The 19,636-nt window shown below is 43.2% G+C and overlaps 3 protein-coding genes across 3 annotated transcripts; 1 reads left to right on the top strand and 2 right to left on the bottom strand.

Annotated features, from left to right (window-relative positions):
- Positions 1-2,519: 2,519 nt before the first annotated feature.
- PCYB_134220 (protein kinase) lies at positions 2,520-7,679 on the bottom strand (the record flags this gene model as incomplete). Its single annotated transcript, XM_004224447.1, has 4 exons — positions 2,520-6,802; positions 6,939-7,082; positions 7,266-7,416; positions 7,644-7,679. 4 exons carry the CDS (start codon positions 7,677-7,679, stop codon positions 2,520-2,522), a joined length of 4,614 nt encoding a protein of 1,537 aa, XP_004224495.1.
- Positions 7,680-11,303: 3,624 nt separating this feature from the next.
- PCYB_134210 (mRNA capping enzyme) lies at positions 11,304-12,854 on the top strand (the record flags this gene model as incomplete). Its single annotated transcript, XM_004224446.1, has 2 exons — positions 11,304-12,054; positions 12,091-12,854. The coding sequence occupies 2 exons, from the start codon at positions 11,304-11,306 to the stop codon at positions 12,852-12,854; spliced, it is 1,515 nt and encodes a 504-aa protein (XP_004224494.1).
- Positions 12,855-14,333: 1,479 nt separating this feature from the next.
- On the bottom strand, positions 14,334-18,177 carry PCYB_134200 (ubiquitin carboxyl-terminal hydrolase; the record flags this gene model as incomplete). Its single annotated transcript, XM_004224445.1, has 3 exons — positions 14,334-16,358; positions 16,711-17,786; positions 17,931-18,177. The coding sequence occupies 3 exons, from the start codon at positions 18,175-18,177 to the stop codon at positions 14,334-14,336; spliced, it is 3,348 nt and encodes a 1,115-aa protein (XP_004224493.1).
- Between the last annotated feature and the right edge of the window lie 1,459 nt (positions 18,178-19,636).

Below are 19,636 nucleotides of genomic sequence, written 5' to 3'. Positions count from 1 at the left end.
TGTTAAAAAAGGGGAAGTGGTTCGAGCTTCTCCGCAGTGTTCAGCTGGCGCTGTCCAGAAGACGCATCGAGGAGATGCGTCTCTCCCACAGTGGCTGCCCGAGGAGAGTTCCGTTTCTCTCCAAATCTTAATCCTTACCGCTGCCCCCTTAAAAATGTCGGTAAGCAGAATCGTGAGCGAGAGGTCAATTTCGGGAAAGGAAACCGCGAGGCACCCGGTGAAGTCGGACTGTCCGTACCCGACAATTCGCTTAGGCTTGGAGGGGGGGATCTTCTCATTATTCATTTTTCCATTTCTGCCTGCCTTGCCATGTTTGTCAGTGTTGTCTTTTCTTCCCGGGTTGCCTTTTCTTCCAGTGTTTCCTTTTCTTCCAGTGGTGCCCTTTCTTCCAGTGTTGCCTTTTCTACCCGGGGCTCCTACTCCCTCGCCGCTTCCCCCCTTTCTGCTTCTCCCCTTGGGCTTCCTACCCCTGCGCAGGTAAAAATCCTCATTGATAGCGTCTGCGTATTCGCACTCGAAGAGCTGAAACCCCATGCCCCATTTCCTGCTCATGCCCCCCGTCAGGATCAAAGATTCTATGCTTTCATCGAGTGCATATATTTTCCTCATTTTGTTCATAATATAGGAAGGGAAAAAAAATTTATTATTCGCAAAGGCCATTATTTTGCACATAGCTCTAGCGGTAAACCGTCCATTAATGGGAATAAATTTGTCTAAAATTTTCTTGGAGTCGTAAATTAGGGGGTCAACAACATACGGTTTTGCCTGGGCTAGCTCAAATAGGGAAATGTATTCCTTGTACTGCTTAGCATTGAAGTTCTCCAAATACGTTTTTAGTTTGTTTTCTAGATTGGAGTTGCCACCCGTGGTGGTGCCACTGGCGGGGTTAGTGACGTTGGTAGGACTGATTCCACCGGAATGGCTAGCGACGTTTGGTATGTTGGCACCTTTGGTACCACTGGCATTGCTGACATTACTGGCATTGTTCACACCACTAGCATTGTTCGCAGCACTAGCACTGTTCACACCACTAGCATTGTTCGCAGTACTGGAACCCTCCGCGCTGCCGACCTTCCCCCCATCCGTGTCACCGTACTCGTTTTTTTTCGCCTTCACATTTGACCTCAAAATAGAATCAAATTTGTTATTCATATTCATGTCTTCCTTGGCAACGTTGTCTATAAAGTTAATGTCTCTTTTGGAATATGCCAAGCGCCAGTACACGTCCGTCCTTTTATTGATTGTGTGGTTATCTTCAGATATCAAACCTTTGTTGTTTTTTTTGTATAACTTGTTCATGACTAGGTAGGTTTCCAGTCTGTGTTTCTTCTCATCTAGGAGTTTTCTCTCCTCCATTTCGCATGCACTGTTGTTAGGCGAGGCCTCTCCTCCACCGGGTTCTTGATTCTCTCCTTTGCCTCTTCCGTTGTCTTTTTTGCGAATTCCTTTACACTTTTTGTTCCCTTTTTTTTTACAACCGCGAGAATCTTCATCACTGTCACTAAACATCTCGATCTCGTCGGAGTATTCATTCATGTAAATGTTTTTTTTATTTTTTCTCTTCAAAATGTTGTTTCTTTGCTTCTTCAGGATGGAATACTTATACTCGATTAGTTTCTTTAGAAGCTCCTCGTCTTTTTTTATGACACTTTTGAGGAAGTCTTGGTTCATTTCGGGGGACGCTCCTTCTCTTTTGAAGCTGTTATAGCTGTTCAGCGTGCTCTCGTTCTTTACGGAGCTCTCGTTCTTCACGGAGCTCTCATTCTTTACGGAGCTCTCATTCTTCACGGAGCTCTCATTCTTCACGGAGCTTCCATTCCTGACGGTGAATGCGGCGCTTTCCGTGCTGCCTGCGCTTTCTACGCTGACGGCACTACCACCCGGTTCCACCTGAGCACTGCGGGTCAAGGCGATGCTGGCCTCCCTCATCTTTCTCTCCCTCTCCCGTATGCTCATTCTCAAATCTTTTATATATTGAAACAGTTTCCGATACTTCTTGTCCCGCCTCTGATATTTATTATACTTCTCCTTCAGTACACTGTTGGCGGACTCATCTCCACTGCTTTTCGCGTCTACATTTTCAAGCAACGTTTTGATATTTTCGTCGAAAGCTAATTTGTAGAAGCGGCTCCCTTCCTCTAAGTTGTAACATGTACTGTTGGCATCATTGGGGTCTTTTTTTTTATTGCTTCCTTCGGGTAACATATTAAAAAAATTCGCAGAAAAAAAATGTACATTGTAATCAAAGAGAAATTCATTCGTATCATTCTGGTACTTAAAAACGATGCCATTAGAGTTATTCGAACTAGATAATTTATTTCCATCTTCATCACGATGTGTGTGTCTGTTGATGTTGTATTGGACTAGCTTATGATTTGTGCAGCTATGCGAACGCTTGTTCTTCTCATCATTTGATCGAACAAACAGAAAATCTTTTTTATTTTTTTCTGTGAATCGAAAGTTGGATGTAATTTTGTTAATATTTTTTATATTCCATTTTTTTTCCATTTTATTTTGTTTTATGTCTTCTCGAGCAAATTCATTGTAATAATAATTGTGTGTACCATATGGGTAATTTTGATAATTTTTTTTGTATAACTCCCCAACTTTTTTTCGTACATGTAGCTAAGCTCAACATTGCGATAATCATATGCGAGGGTGCTGTTGGCATTGTCAGCTTTCTTCAATGGAGTCATAAAAATATTTTTTAAAAATGTGTTTTCATTATTTTCGTACATATTTTTAATCGAGTCGTTAATTTTTTTGGTTTTTACTTTTAGATTGTCTACATGATTTAGCAACTTATTTTTGAGGCTGAGTGGTTCTTTTGCTTTTAGGTTGCTTTCTAGAATGCTGTTCTGCTCGAATTTCTTTCCCCCCCCCAACTCGGCGATCTTTTTGTTGTTTAGAAGGATATTCATTGGGGATGGCTCATCCGCGTTGGCGACCCCCCCCTTGGCTTCGCCTCCCTCGGGCTTGTCCTCGCCGCTAGCCGCATTGCTGCTAACCGCCTTGCTGCTAACCGCCTCGCCGCTAGCCGCCTCGCCGCTAGCCGCCTTGCTGTTAGCCGCCTCTCCTCTAACCGCCTCACCACTAACCGCCTCACCGCTAACCGCCTCGCCGCTAACCACCTTACCTTTCACCGCGTCGCGCACATTCTTTGCCCCTTTCGCAGTGGTACTCTCCGCGCCGAGGTTCCTTCCCCTAGAAGAATAGTACACGTCAACACTTATGGAGCGCCTCTTAATCTGCACTGCTTCCAATGGGGTCTTAAATTTTCTGTTCCACGGTTTGTTCACAAGAACGCTATTCTGGAAAGGTCTATTATTATAGCTGCTGTTAGACGGGGTTGCATTCTTCCCTTGGTAAAATTCATTCCCAAAATTTGAAGCGCTATTCAACTTTTTATTTTTCTTCTTAGACATAAAAGAGTTCAAATTTAACTCATTGCTTCTGAGTGCGTTAGAAGACTCCTTCATTAGACTTGTCTTCTTTTCTTTATAGTTATTTTTTTTTCCCTTCTCATTCACCACAGAGGAGTCGCTTGTATTTTTGCTCTTTTTCATATCCTCCTGGTGTTTTTTCAAAATGTACGAAGGAATGGGAATATACATTTCGTCCTTCAAATTTAGCGGCTTAATAATATACTTGTAAATATACTCATGGTACTTCAACCCAGAAATGCTGTTAATCAGTTCAGAGATAATATAGGTGTCAATTAGGTAGAGATAGAGTCCATACTTTTTCGACTTCTTTTTCACGTGACAGTTTCGAGAGCTCTCAATCATTTTTATCATTTGACTGTAGTCTATAAATTTACTTAACGTTATTTTATCTTGAAATGGTTTTTTAATGAAACACTTCAAAGTTAGGACATCCTTTATGGTGATGCTTTTTTTGTTTTTGCATATGAATCCATCCCAGTAGTTGCATATATAATCATTGATGGTACTCTTGAAATTTTTTATTTGTTTGGCTTCTATATCGCTGATGATTTGTTCGCATAGTTCACGGTTGTACCCGCCGTAGCCTTCGTTGCATGCTTCCAAAGAAGGGGGGGTTTGCAGGGGGGGCGGGGAGTTCTGCTGCGATGAAAGTTGTGGGTCGCACTGATGATCACGCTGAGGGTCGCATTGATGATCACGTTCAAGGTCGCACTGAGGGTCGTGGTGAGAGCCGCTCTGCGCCGCCTTACCTTCCTTTCCCCCCTTTTCCTGGCCGTCCTCCTCGTCGCTGCTAAAGCTGTGGTCGTAGCTGCTGCAGTACCGACTCGTGTTCTTGTTCACGCCGTAAATGCTGCTGTACTTGGTGATGGCCGCGGTCGAGAGACCCCCAAAGCCTATCGTTCGACCAGGCGCACCCGCCGGAACCGCCGCCCCATCTGCGACACGGGCCTCTTCCATATGCACGTCCGCCTTCTTAACGGGCGCAAAATAATCATTTTCAATTTTGTTAATATCGCTGAGCATTTCACTTACGCATTTGTTCTGCACCTCTGCTGTGTCCTGGGTCTCTTTCCGTTGGTCTTCCTCCTCTGCAGGGGCCGCATCCTCGGTAACCTTACGCGTGGCACTCGAATTAGTCATCCCCTCCTCCTGTTCATTTTCCTTCATATTCTTCTTTTTGCTCAAATTTAAGAGGACGTTCTCCGCGGAGTACTGTTCATTCACCAAGTTTGACATCAGATGTATCAAAGCGATGGTAAGGATAGCTTTGTTTAAGGAGTAGCCATTGAATAGGGAGTGCCTGGTTATGGGTCTTTTGTCCGTTGTGCTGGTGACTCCCACACAAGTGTCGACGACGATTTTCTTATTGTGTATAATGGCTACCTGGCATCCCAAAATTTTCTTCTCATCGTACAGTTTCTTAAGCAAATTATGTATTCTCTTCTCAAGAAAGGAATTTGGAGTTTTATCAATCGGGATGGTATAGATCGAGTGGTGAATCGGCTTGTACACCTTTTCGAGTGCTTCTTTAGCTCTCCTTGAAAATATGCTCAAGTAATTTATGTTGACATTCATTTGGGTGCATAATCCATGGAGTAGGGAAGCTACTCTCATGAAAAAAATTATATCCTTTGGGACATCACTAATTGGGTTCTGATCTAAAACGTCCTTCTTGTCTATATTTTTAAGAACTTCTAAATTTTTATTCTTCCCCGTATCGTCTACAACATATGGATTATCCTTATCTGCACCTGGTCCTCCTGATCCTCCTCCTCCTCCCTGTCCGTTGACGCCTCCACTTTCGCTCATTTTGTTACTGGACTCCTCCAACTTTTTCAAAAAAAAACGCTTTAAATTTTCAATGTATATTTCTGGGTCGTATGTGAAGTCCTCCTTAAAGCAGAAGCCCATATCCTCAAACGCCTCGATAATGTTGAGTACATTCATGCAGCTAATGCTGTATACTAGTTTGCAAAAGGCTAGCTTCATCACTCCGTCTAGCTGTTTAATCAGCCCCCAGTCGATAATCACAGGTACGAAGGAGTAGGTGCGCCTCTTCCTTCTACGTCCTCCTGCTCGTTTGGGTTGCACCTTCGCCCCTTTTTTGTCCGCTTCCTTCCCTGGGGAGACTTCACCCCCCTCGAGCAAATTCCCCTGCATGCGCAGCGAGTTGTTTTCATACTCAATCAACTTAGTTGAACATTCATCCCCTGGGCCCGACGCACTTGCGACCAGCGATAAGTCCTCCCCCCTAGAGTTCCCATAAGACACGCACTCCTCCGATTTGGAGATACTCTTCCGGATGGTGCTCACTCCATCGCTCATGTTTTCATTTAGGATAAAATCGTAATCCTCCTTCAGTACCTGGTCTGATATTTCTTGATTTTTCTTATTCGAGTAGTCCACAAAGCTGAAGGATTTATGAAACGGGTTGGAGGAGCTCATCGGTCCGCATTTCATCCTATCGATGTTGTACCTCGCATCTATGAAGTCTTCCATGGAGGCACTGGACGTGTTCGACGGGTTTGGCGCGTTGGCCTGGTTGGGCGTCTTCAACGTGTTAGAAATGCTCGAGGAGAAGTTAGATGCGCTGGACGTGTTCGACCGGTTGGATGTATTCCCCGTTGCGCTGAAAACTTTTTCCTTCTTGCCATCCCTGGGGAAACGTGCTTCTGAAATAGTCTGCTCATCCCTCTCTGAAGGATTCTCCACAACATCAGTTGTCCCCCTTTTAGAGCGTCTTCTTCTCCCCTTCCCCCTTCGCCATTTCTCCTGAACCATAACGAGAATATTACCTGGGTGAGGATCTCCATGAAAAAAACCATCGTTATGAATTTGATACGCAAAATAATCGATAATTTTATAAACCAAATCGTATGTATCCACTTTGTACTTCTTTATCGAATTCATGTCTGTTATCTTAAACCCTTTGATGTATTCCATGACAAGAACTTTGGACGTGGTATAAGCGCAATATATTTGTGGGATTTTCAAAGGAATTCCTGATTTTTTAAAAGTATTATATGCTAATAACTGATGATATAATTCATACTTGTAATTTAATTCTCTGGAGGCAGAGTCTTGCCATTCATCAATAAAATCTGTGAAATAAAAATTTTTGTCTATTAGACCAAATGCCCAAGATACTTTTTTCAATGTATTTATATCGGATGAAAGAAATTGGTCAATTCCTTCATGTTGAATTTTTATAATAACATTGCAATCAGTTTTTTTTGCAACTTCATCCGGGTTTGCATCATTTCCGTGCTTCTTCAATTTGGCTCGATGGACTTGTCCTATCGATGCGCTAGCTAAGGGTTCCTTTTCGATGTGCTCAAATATGTCATAAATATTTCCTGAGGGGAGATAAAAAATGATACGTTTTCTTTTCGGGGGGAATGTCTACATTTGCGATGGCCCTTTTTGAGGAGAGCATAACGGGAGCGACTCCCCCAACTGGGTGCATACACCAAGCAGGAGACAATTCCTTACCCAATTCCTTCTTAAGAATGACTTCTATCTTGTCGAAAGAGGAGGTGGGCATCATGTCCTGCAGTTTGGTGAACTTCTCGATGTATGCCACGGGCATGATGTTTTCCTGCGTGCTTAGGAACTGCCCTACCTTCACCCACCATCCTGCGTAAGGGAAAAAAAAAAAATATATATATATATTAGACCCATCTTTCGAGAGCGTAGTCAATGCGGGGAATACGCACGAAGATGCTGCACATCCCGCTGACTCACAAATGATGCGTCTCCACCTCGACATAAAACACTCTGAGACGAAATAATCACATTGGAGAAGCTCTCTTCGCGAACCTCTCAACTCGTATATATTGTTCAACATCTTCGTGGCAAACTCCTCATGCTTCTTCTCCCAGTACTCGGTCTTTTTCTCGACCGGCATCTTCCTCGATTTCCTCAGGGCATTTTTGTACTCCACATATAGACTGCTGCAATACCAGATGGTCTGTCATCGGGGCGGGAGGGGAAAAAAACAAATAAAGTTTAAAAATGGGAAAACTGCATTGCTGTTATCTGTTTTCAGTTGTTCCTCGCTATGAAAAGGGGCAGGACAAATCTGCGCGACGTGCAGCATGCATGAGGAACATACATCCTCCATGTGAACAGCATTCTGCACATGCCTCCTTCTCTTTTTTGTGCCTTTTTTTGTGGACACCATTTCTTTAAGCTTACCCGGATCCTTCGATTCCACTGATCATATTGGTTCATTCTGGCCCGACGTGATGTGATACTCTTTTTTTTTTTTTTCAATAATATTTTCCACAATGGAGTTAAAAGCCTTCTTGGGGCGAAGCTGACGAAAAAGGTTACTCCTTTACATTTACCGAAATTGGGTTAGCACGACGTTGTAGCTATCTTCCCTTGTGGCTATCTTCCCTTGTGATGTCTCTTCGCCCGCGGCCACAACGAGTGAACGGCATAAATGTCATTCACTTTTTATTATTTTAAAATGTACAAAAAAAAATAAATAAATAAAAAAAAGACGTTCCACTGTCACACGTGGGTTTATATAAACTAAACAAAAAAATGAAAATCAAAAAAATGGTGAACAGAAGACAAGACAATAAACACAAAAAAAAAAAAAAAAAATGATAACGAGGGGTCAACCTGGATATGCAAATCTGTGCTTGGCTAAATTATGCAGCGTCCGAGAAAATAACGACATGTCACTTTTGGAAGTGGACGACTATGCCATTCCCAGTAAAGCATATTCAAGTAACCCCCCTTTACGGTTTGGTAAACCCATTTTATGGATCCATTATATGTTGGAGAAGAATATACAAACGTGAAGTTTTACAAAATTGCATCAGCTGTGGAGAGATGGAACCCCAGAAGGGATGTTGTAATTTCGATTCAGTCATATAACAAAATCACAATGGTACAGAAAAAATCGCACACAAAATAGGTACTCACGGGAGTACGCATTATGGTGATGAATAAAATTCGCGGGGACATGCCCATGCATGTATCGATCACAAGTGGTCGCGCATTACAGGTTTTTAAAAAAAGGGGGCCACTGGTGGACGCCGGAACATTCGTCACAGAACTGGTACAGATAAAAATAGCAATGAGGATAATGATAAGGGGACATGCTCAACGAGAAGCAGGCTGATGGAAGGGTGAAAAAAAAAATCCCCCTGAGTCATTCACAAAAAATGTTCGAATTGGTTAACCCCTACATGAGCGACACAGCCGCGCAGCATAATCGCGCCTATGCAACTGTTTGAAGAGACAGATAAGAGCAACGCGTACGCTTAAGCACACGGGAAAGCATCTCGTGTTTACATTGGTACACATACGGTTACATACGCATGCAGCGTACGTACGGAATGCGAATACGGGAAGTGTGTACCCTCATGCGGGTAAGTTAGCCATCCGCGTGAAATACGCGTTTGCTAAAGCTTATAAAACGTAAATGCTTAACATGTGCAAAAATGGGAAAAAAGGATAAATGGGGGGAATAACGAAAAGGATGATTTGGCAAATAAAACGCCCAATTCGGATTGCACAAACGGGTTATTTTATTTTTTTGGCACTTTTTGGCATTTTTTGCCATATTTTATTTTTTTGTTTTTTTTTTTCCATATTTTACTTTTTTGCTTTTTTTGTCATATTTTATTTTTTTGCTTTTTTTGCCATATTTTATTTTTTTGCATTTTTTTTTGACACATTTCCGTGTATTTTTTTCCCCACTTTTCTGTTTTTTTCTTTTCCTTTTTTTCGCGCCTTTTCGTTGGGATGGAAAACGCTTCAGCGAGTGGAACTGAAAAAATAAAGAGTTGGTGCCCCCGTTTCGCTTCCCCATTTCGCTTCCGCGTTTCGCTTCTCCGTTTTGCTTCTTCCGTACGCATATGTGTACACATGTGCAGATATATACATATATGCACATATATCATGTGAGTATATTTTTTTTGTTGGCCCCTCCTTTTGCCGCTTTCACGTTCACTTTGCTGCTTTCATTTTGCCCTCCCCACTTTGTTCTCCCCGGCAGGTGTCATTTGTGGCCTCGCAAACGCGCGAGGTGCATACTGTCCCACGGAGTTACACATGCGGATATGCTTAACCGTATTCGTAAATAGTCTGTCGCCTCAGCTTCGCGTAGGAACAGGGAGAGAAAGACATTCACCCTTCCCCCTCGGATCTCTACACTTGTTCGTGCCCCGCGCAGGGCAATACCGCCTTCCAGCAGAGTGAACAGGTTGGAGTGCAAAAAAAAAAAAGGGATGGCCATATGTTTCCTTTTTATCCATAATTTTCCATGTGCTCATAAAGGGGAAAACAGCGCAAACCAAAAAAATGCACCAGTTAAATGCACACATGCGCAACTGGAATTTATTGAACCCCCAAGCTGTGGTGATAAATGTTGTCATAAAGCAACCCCTGTATTTTGAGAAATGATCAGGCGATGGAAGGAACATCGGTCATTTGGATATCTTGCAGTTGACTTGTTTATGTGCACACTGCATTGTTCCCACAATGAACGGTGCCCCGTGAGGGGACCTGTGTGGATTGCGAAACGGGGTACGCATACAAGCCGGGGGGCAGATAGCACGACGCTGTGTCAAGGGGACCCCCTTCAAACCAAACGGGAGCAAACCAAACGGGAGCAAACCAAACGGGAGCAAACCAAACGAGTGTAAACCAAATAAGCATCAATACAACTAACGAACTCACTAAACCGCGCGCAGGGCACTGCGGTGAACAAGCGTTTTAGAGGGAACCTCACAGAACGGGAACCACAAAAGGGAGTCATTTCCCCTCGCGCTAAAATTCTGTTGTCCCACCCCTATACATACATAATATTCCCCTAGCCATGTTTAAATATGATGGCACGAATGCACACCCAGCCATTACACAGCCGATGATACGTATACCGCCTTAACATACCAAGGGGGACAAAAATGTGCACCAATCAGGGGAGTAAATTTTCTGTAGGGGATCCACAAAATGAGACAAATGCGAAATTTACAAAAGAAGGGAGCGCAATGAGTGCACATGTCAAGCCACTCAAAATGGGAAAAAAAAAAAAAAAAAATGGTAAAAGTTTACGGGAGAAGGGGGCTATGCTTATAAAGGGCAAACTTTTTGTTTATGCGAGGATTTAGAGAGAGGCTCCATTTTGGAGTAGCGTAGTAAGCAGCATAGCTGCAGTGGGGTAAACCTACAGGGATGCGAAAATGCCCCGAAGGGGAGAAGTAGAGGGAGAGAGACCTCTACCCTGTTGGAACACACGGACATAACTTTTCTGGCACCTTGTGAGTTGTGAGTGTATCTGCCCGCCGGCGAACTCGTGCACGAACACACTGCACCTCTTGGCGAATAATTTTTGCTAGCCACTTAAAAATACATCGCTAAAAGGGTTCAACCATTTGCTTAAATTGTCAAAAAGGGGGATTTTCCCAAGAGTTATCCGTGCAGCCAATTATTAGGTCAAAAGGGATGATAGTGGCCCAAAAAAAAAAAAAAAAAAAAAAATAGTGCGACGTGGAGAAGGACGAGTCCATCAATCGATAAGATGGGACGAATACCAAATCGGGTTCCCCGTGTGGTGCGAAATTACATAAAGAGATATGAAAAAAAAAAAAAAAAGGAAGAAGTTGACAAACTTTTGGCAACTTGCAAACTTGTAGTATGTAAAGTAGCCTAATTGGTCACCTTTTTTTCGTTCCTTCCGTTTTTTCTGTTTTTTTTCGTTTTTTCGTTTTTTCTGTTTTTTTCACATTTTTTTCGTTTTTTTTTCACATTTTTTTTTCACATTTTTTTTTCACATTTTTTTTTCTTTTTGTTCCCTTTTTGTTCCCTTTTTTTCCGCTTCTTCGTTTCCCCCGCATAATGATCAGAGATATTTACCACCCGGGGGAAAAAATAGAAAATGATTATCTAAAGGAGAAAATTCGATCGAAAATAAACGACATGCTAAAATGGAAGCGCAAGGGGTTCCCAGGAAGCAATCCAGTATCTCTAACAAAACACAACATCAGGAATTTATTTAGCAAAGATTATTTAATATGTGAAAAGACCGATGGAGTGAGGTACTTTTTATTTATTGCTTCAAACACGACTTTCCTAATTGATAGGAATTATGATATCTTCAAAAATGATATGCACATCCCTACACAGGACGATTTGCATGCCAAGCAGCAATTGACATTACTCGATGGAGAATTGGTCCAGGACACAATTTTTAACAAAAAAAAAGGAGTCGAAGAAAATAAAATTATGTATTTGATATATGACGGACTCTTTATCCATAGGAAGGACATAACAGCTTTGAACTACTTGGAGAGACTCACCAATGTTTACAACTCCGTCATTGTTCCGTTGAAGAAGTACAGGAGATACACCCAGCAGAGGAAGCGGAGAAACGGGCCCACCCCTCCCCCGCGCTCTGCTTTCGAATCGGATGACGCGAATGTGAACAATTGGCAAAGTGTAAATGGCAGCAAGAGTGGCGGCAAAAATGTCAGCGCAAATGGCAGCGCAAATGTGAGCCTAATTAGCAGTGATAAACAGAGCCTAAGAAGAAGGGTGGACCAAATGGGCGATAAGGACACGTCTACCGATCAGTGGAGCGAACTTAACGGTACGCCCCCTCTTCCAAGAAATGCAACTCGGTTAGGGTTAGATGACCAATCGATGCATAACAAGGAGGCGTACACAAACGCGCAACATTATGGGACACCTACCGATGGGGGAGATATCTGTGATGATGACGAATCAGATGAGACAACCCCCTCCGATGAGGGTAGCCACCCCGAGGAAGGCAGCCACCCCGATGAAGGTAACCCTTCCGAGGAAGAAAATCTCCCATTCGAAATTTACTTAAAGGATTTCTACCCCATCTCCCAAATCAAAGAACTTATTCAAACCATTAAGAAATTACCCCATCCGTCTGATGGGATTATATTTACCCCACTGAATTATCCCTATAGAACTGGGAACTTCTTCGAGTTGCTAAAATGGAAACCACTTAATTTAAACACTGTGGACTTTGGAATTGAGACCATTTATGATCAACATAATTTTCCTGAAAAGTTTGAGCTTTTCATTTCCATCAGGGGAGTGAGGACTTCATATCGGACATACCTTGCAGAGTATGGGGATGTGTACAAGGAACTCCTAACCCTAGCGTTAAACAATAAAATTTCTCATTATATTATCGAATGCTACTACGTTGCGAGGAATATTTTTTCCATTTTTAAAAATGAAAATGGGATGGAGGAGAAAATCGAAGGGGGATGGATTGCTCAGAAAATTCGGTTCGATAAAAACATCCCTAACGATATCTCCACGCTGAATAAGGTTATACAGAGCATCCTGGATAACATTACCATTGACTCGCTCATCAAGGAAATTTCGCGCAACCGCCCGGGCAAGCGCTGAGCCGCTGGGGCGCAAATGTGCATATACATATATGCGTTCGTGCGTCTATATATGTGTATATGTGCATAAACATGTGCACGTTCGTGCCCTCGTGCCCTCGTGCCCTCGTGCTCTCGTGCGTGCTTGTTTTTTTTGCCCTATTGGGATGACCCCCTTCTCCCTTTACCAGACAAAAGGGAGTACTCGAAACCCTCGTTCGTCGCACCCTTGTGACGGAAGTAATTTCCCCACATGATGCGAACTTGCCTCTTTTCCTTTTAACGTCACGCTTGTGGATCGGAGTTGCAAACGAAGCACGTCTTCTCCCCATAGAACGGCACCATCAGCACTAGCAGCACCAACAGCACTAGCAGCACCAGCAGCACCAACACCGCCAACACCATCACCCTTTTCACTGCAAAAGATGAATCGCGCAAGTGCTCGGTGCACTTCCCTGCTAAGGTTACCACGTCCAATGCAGTTATAGTCAATGCTTCCACAATTCAGGGGTGGGGATCGGAAGAGACACATCCCTCGTTTGGAGCACCTGGCAGGAGGGGATCTCTCTTCCACGCGCACAGGATCGAGGCGGATCGCAGTGGAACGAAGCGGGTCAGAGCAGCGTGCGCACCAAATAAAAAATGCACAATTCGAATTTGCATAAGAATTAGATTATTTAAAAAAAAAAAGGAAGGGGGATTGGTTCAATTTTTCAAATAGGGATATGATGAAAAGGGTTAACAAATTAGGAAATTACGTAGAAACAAAAAAAAAAGCGAAAAAGCGAAAATGCGAAAAAGCGAAAAGGGTGAAATGGATAGGAGCAGCGAGTGGAGAGGTGCTAATCACGAGGAAATGCAAAAGGGGATAAGTGAAACCGCCCACGTTTTCCCCAAAAGGCATGAAAAAAATTCATCATCAAACGGGGAAAAAACAATTCCCGAACGTAACAAAAAGGCTTTGTTATTTGGGGGGTAGGCGAAGGGGGTTCCTCAACACGCACATGCGCAGATGGAAGAGGATGCAACTTGGTCGTCCTTTGGGAGGGGGGCATGAAAAGATGGTAATTCGACGGAGACTGTTTTTTGTACCTCAACTGGGAAATCTCCTCACTCAGGGGTGGGAAGCAAAAAGGAGGGGGTTCGTTGCTTGTCATCAATCTGCGTGTCGATAAGGAGGATTTTTTTTTTTTCCCCCTTTTCCTATCGAATATGCACATGGTGGTGCGATTGGCTGCATTACCATGGCACCGGTTAGTCACTTCATTTGCTCTTCTTTTTATCTAACCTGTAACGTGATTTTGGCTGCTCAGGGGGGAAGTTGCCGTGGAGGAGACTTCAACGGTGAATGCTTCTTGGGAAGCCTTCTTCTGCGTGCCCCTGCACACATTCGCTTTCGTTTTCGCTTTCGATTTCGCTTTCGATTTCGCTTCCAGAAATCACTTCTGCCCTGCCACTTGGAAGATACTCCCACTCGGGAATGGACCGCACAGCGAGACTCTCAAAAATGGAGAGACCTACTGATGAACTTCTGCTTAGGCATAGTAATGCGCTCCTTAAATTCGACTCGCTTCTCAAATACAGGTAGGTTGATATTGAACTTTTTTTTTTCCAAGACATCTACGTACTTATTATAAAAATCGATAAAGCCGGGGTGGATACACGTGTAAATAAAAACGTAGGCATTCTTTACGCAATTTAGCACGTCTTTTTTGTTAATGTATGATATATTATTGTCATCACAGAGCAGGTAGATGTTGTTATTCGACTTGGTCAGTGCTACGTAATGGCCATATTCTGTTCCGGAGCCGATGTGTTTAATTAGTCCCGTTAATTCGTATGAGAAATAGCTTGCGCCCCTTTGGTTGGGGTGATTTTTCGCACTGTGCGCTGAGTGCTCTCTTTTTTCTCCCAACCTGTTTCCTTCGCCAAACTTGCTTCCTTCGCCAAACTTGCTTCCTTCGCCATACTTGCTTCCTTCGCCATACTTGCTTCCTTCGCCAAACCTGTTTCTTTCGCTTCGATTGCCATTTTCGGTGCCACACGGTTCGTACTGGGGGGGTAGGTGCTCCTGCCCATTGAGGTACTCCACTTTGAAGTTAAAAAAGGCGCCCTTCAAGCTAAAATGCTTCCTACTAGCATTGGCCCGCATGTGGCAGTACAGCGTGTCGATATCCTTCGATATGCTCAAAAGAATGTCGTTGTAAAATTTGGAGAACTTTATTTTGTTGAGTTCTTTTATAATTCGTTTTTTTGTTTCCATGATGATGCTTCTGAGGTCCGCAGAGGTTAACTGATTTTTTATTTTCCTCTTGCACACTTCTCTTTTCAGCTCGGCGAAGATGTGCGCGATTTGGTTGAGGACGTGCGGATTGGGGCGCGCACCCCGCTGGGCGTTTCGGTCATCACCACGGAGGTTACTCTCTGCGCCGTTTCGCTGGTCACTTCCTACGCCGTTCCGCTGGTCACTACCTACTCCATTTCGCTGACCTCTTTCTACGCCGCTGCTCTGTCCGCTTCTCTGACCGCTTTCTACGCCACTTCTCTGACCGCTCCTTCCCCCCGTGGCCGGATTCACCTTCTCGTACAACGCTATCACATTATTGTTGAAGTCATTCTGAAACAAGTCGTAGTTATTAACATAAGACTTCATGTCCAGGTACAAGGGGTAAGAAATATGTTTGTGATTTTTTACAACATGAAATTTTGAGTTCATAAAAAATCTTTTAATTTGGATAGTAAGAACTCTTGGTAATTTATTAATAACACACTGTTTGGTGGCTTTTTTTTTCCTACATTTGTCACAATAGTATCCATTATCACCCATGAGGGTCTCCTTCGACAGATATTTGCGAAGTGCTTCTTCTAAGTTATTCGATGAGCTAATATCTAAGGAAAGCTCATAATACTGTTCATATTTTAATGATACATTATTGCATTTTGTACATATCGTTATATTTTTTGTCACACCTGTGAACATTTTCTGTATATAAATGGATGAGGAGAAGGAGGACTTCTCCAAGGAGCAAAGGAAGTAACGTAAATACTCATGAACGTCTTCCTGGTATCCAACAATGTAGTTATTACATATGTATTTTTTTATATACGGGATGAGCATATTTTTTATTCCACATTTTTTGGATATAATATTACAGGCGAACTGTTCGAACAAGCAATAGAAGCAGAAGACGTGGACTTTTTTTTTTTCACAATTTAACGAATGTAATTTGCTTAATAGATCTTTACATATGTAGGGGATCCTCACAATGGTCTGTATGATGCTGTTGAAGAAGCAGATATTTTGGCCATAGTTGTACAACCCTGCGCCTTTCGACACAAAGAAGGACGAGTCGAGGTTCAGCTGCACCACTTCGTTGCTCTGCTTGGTTTTTATTTCCTTCAGTATGAGATATTCGCTCAGGTTCAGTTCGCCCGGGTTCAGTTCGCCCGGGTTCCGTTCGCCCGGGTTCAGTTCGCCCGGGTTCCGTTCGCTCGGGTTAAGTTCGCCCGGGTTAAGTTCGCTCCGCTTCAGTTCACTCGGGTTAAGTTCGCTCCGCCTTCCCGTTTCGCCGTCCTCACTCGCACTAACACTGACACTTCCGCTTCTTTTTTTTTTTTCGCTTCCCCCCCTCTTTCTCTCCACCAGTTGGCGCCACCACAGCGCCCACTTCGCGCTCCTCCCCGGACATGTACCGCCCCCCACCTTTTTTAATCACCACGCCTTTCCCTTCTCCCTTCTCCCTTACACTTTTGTTGTACCTCTGCTCTTCATTATGGACAGTGACTCCATTGGGGGCTACCCTAGTTGCTCCCTCTTTGCTATGCTGTCCACTTTCTCGTTGCCGTTTTTGCAAAGAATCAAGCGTCTCGCGGTGTACCTTCTCAGGAACGGTCTCCTCATGCATCGCCGCGTTTCCGTTCGGTTTGCCTTCCACCGGGCGTTTCCCCGTTAAATGTGCATCACCTGGTCTTCCTTCACCAAAGCTGCGTCCCCCACCGCCGATCGCGCTGTCCCCCTCGGGGGTGCCCTTCTTTTTCTTTTTCTTCTTTTTCTTCTTCTTCTTTTTAAGACTGCCCTCTGTGTCCCCCCGCATGCAGTTGCCTTCAATTCGAGGTGTGCAACTTCCATTTGTAACCTCGTCCTTTCCGTTAACTAGCGGTTTTCCCATCGATTCGCAGTTCTCCCTATGAAGAAGGAGCTTAGTCCTCTGAATGGGCACGGTCGAGGTTTCATGCGTGTGGCATTTGTCTTCTCCGATCTGCAGATCGGCATCCTCGTAAATGCTGCCCTTCCTTTTAAAATCAACGGGCTTTTTTCCTTCCTTTTTTATTTTTTTTACGATTTTTACCTTTTCCACCATTTTCTCCTTTTCCACCTTTTTCTCCTTTTCCACCTTTTTCACCTTTTTTTTGGAGATGCTCTCCTTTGCTATCATTTTGGACAACACGAAGTTCCCCCGATTTGTTATGCGCACCTTTGGGGGGCGCAGCAGCATCTGATAGACGTATTTTTTCACTGGGGTTATTTTCCCCTCAGTGTGTTTTTCCTCCCTCATTGTAACATGGCCTCTCCTTTTGGCACCCTCCGAGGATTCCGCGTCCAGCCTCTTACCAGGGTAGTCTTCCTCCCCATGGGATGCCCGAGTTCCTTCTTTCTTCGATATGGCTATCCCATCTGTACTAACCTTTTTACTTGTACGTTTTTTCACTTTTTCCTGTGAAGCACTTTTTCTCACTTTTACGTACCTCTTAAAAGGCTTTCCGATAAAGTAATACTTACTGAATGTTCTGTTAAAGATATTTTTGAAATTTTTTAATCTGACCGTGGGGGTGGTTGCCCTCCTGCTTTTGCAGTTAACTTGGTTCGGGGAACCCTCGCTAGGGCTGTCCTGCCCAGCACGGACATTGTCAACGCTAGCAACACCGCAGTCATCCCCCCTCAAGGGTTCCGTACCTGCGTATTCTGCAGATGGCACGATCACCCCCCTTGCCGCCTCTACCTGGGGTGTGCTCTTCTCACCCTCGCTGCTGCTTACACGGGTGGAAGTTATCTCCAGCGACGTGTCACCCCCTTTACCATCTCCCAAATGGTATTTACCTAAACCGGCATGATGGTATCCACACTGATGATTCGTTTCCCTAAAATTTTTCTCCCCTGTGTGTCCATCCACAAACACGTCATCTCGTGTGCACCCAACGGTGGTAGACTCCTCCTCTTCGTATGATAATTTTATGTCATTTTCTTTTCCTGTACAGTTGTGTGATTCCTTTAAACTTTTTTCTTCGTAAAATTCAACATACTCGTTTGACAGAGAAACGTGTATTTTCCCATAAGGGGGGATCATAATTTTTTTCTGATAAGTATATATTCATGCACACGCCGAATGGTAGGTAGGCCTATTGGTTCGCCAACCGCGTGGTGCTCCAGCCGATTGCTGTTCAGGCCAACTAGTACGTTTATCCATTCGTATATACACACCGCACACAAGCATCTATCGCTTTACTGCTTCGCAGATCGGGCAGGTGAATCCTTTACCGAAATGAAAAAAAATGATCTTCGGCGTTTTCAACGTCCACGTTATATCATGGTCTTCTTTTCATCAATTCGAGTGGTATGCCAATGGCAGTACACGTAGGTGGCTGTGCGAATGCAGCGCGGCGTCGGATTGGTGTGTCTATGTAGAAGGGGTCGCGTTGTCCTACCGCTTCCTAAACATGCATGTGTGCACCTGGGCTTACGTTTGCCTAGAGCAACTCAGGGGGCACAAAACTTAGGGTAAAAATGAATTCAATTTTTATTTTAACAAAATGGGTAGGTTATTTAAAACCTTAAAAGATGCAATTTCTCTCTTCTTTTTTTTTTCTTTTTCTCGCTATTTGTTCACAAAATTGCAATTAAAGTATGCACAGAAAATTTGGCGAGGCCGTATCGGCATAAACAAAACGTAGATATAAAAATGCCCCAACTTAGGAACACATATATTTTTTTTTTATTATACTTTGTGGGGCACGAAAAAAAGGAGTAAAAAAAGAGGTGAGTTAAGGGAATAACGGGTTAAAAGTCAAAACGGGTTGGAAAAAAATAAGGTGCCGTTTTTAGCCTTTCTATTTTTTTTTCCCCCTTAGTGGCTTTCTCACAAGAAAAAGGCATCAATGCATGCATACACTCACGCGCCAGAAGTATATATTTCGTATGCCTTTTTTTTTTTTGTTAACCACCCGCCGATCTTTCAAGCATATGCTGTATATGTATATACATGTGCTGCCTTCTATATGTACTTCCCCCAAATGGGCAATAGTTTTCCAAATGCCAAATAACCCCTTGCGCCTTTTTTTTTTAAAATCTAATTTTTTTCGAAATCAGTCGTAAAAAAAAAAGGGTAAAAACTTGTAATACAATCGAATTAAACAGTTTTGCTTATTCGTTTTTTTTTTCACTCCTTTTGTATGCTCGTTGCGGTTGCTTTTTTTTTTTTTTTTTACCTTCTCTGTTTTGTTCAATATATTCACGTATTCATTAATTTTTGATAAAAGTGATGCATCCCATGTAGCGAACAAATAACCCTACCCAGGGTGGCAATATTTGAAAAAAAAAAAAAAAAATACGTGACGGGTGACAGTGGCGTACTACATTTTCTACTTCATTTTTTTTCACAACATCGGCTAACGTTTGTATCATATTTGAACTCTTTTTAAAAGAAATAATTGTTCGTGCATGACCATGACCTTTTGAGGAAACCCTTTTTAAATTGTGATTTGTGCGGCCCTTTAAAACAATCGCTTCTTCTATACCGTTTTGCATTT

This window comes from Plasmodium cynomolgi, chromosome 13, assembly GCF_000321355.1.
Source record: "Plasmodium cynomolgi strain B DNA, chromosome 13, whole genome shotgun sequence".
Taxonomy (NCBI): domain Eukaryota; phylum Apicomplexa; class Aconoidasida; order Haemosporida; family Plasmodiidae; genus Plasmodium; species Plasmodium cynomolgi.
This window is presented reverse-complemented; position numbering and strand designations above follow the sequence as displayed.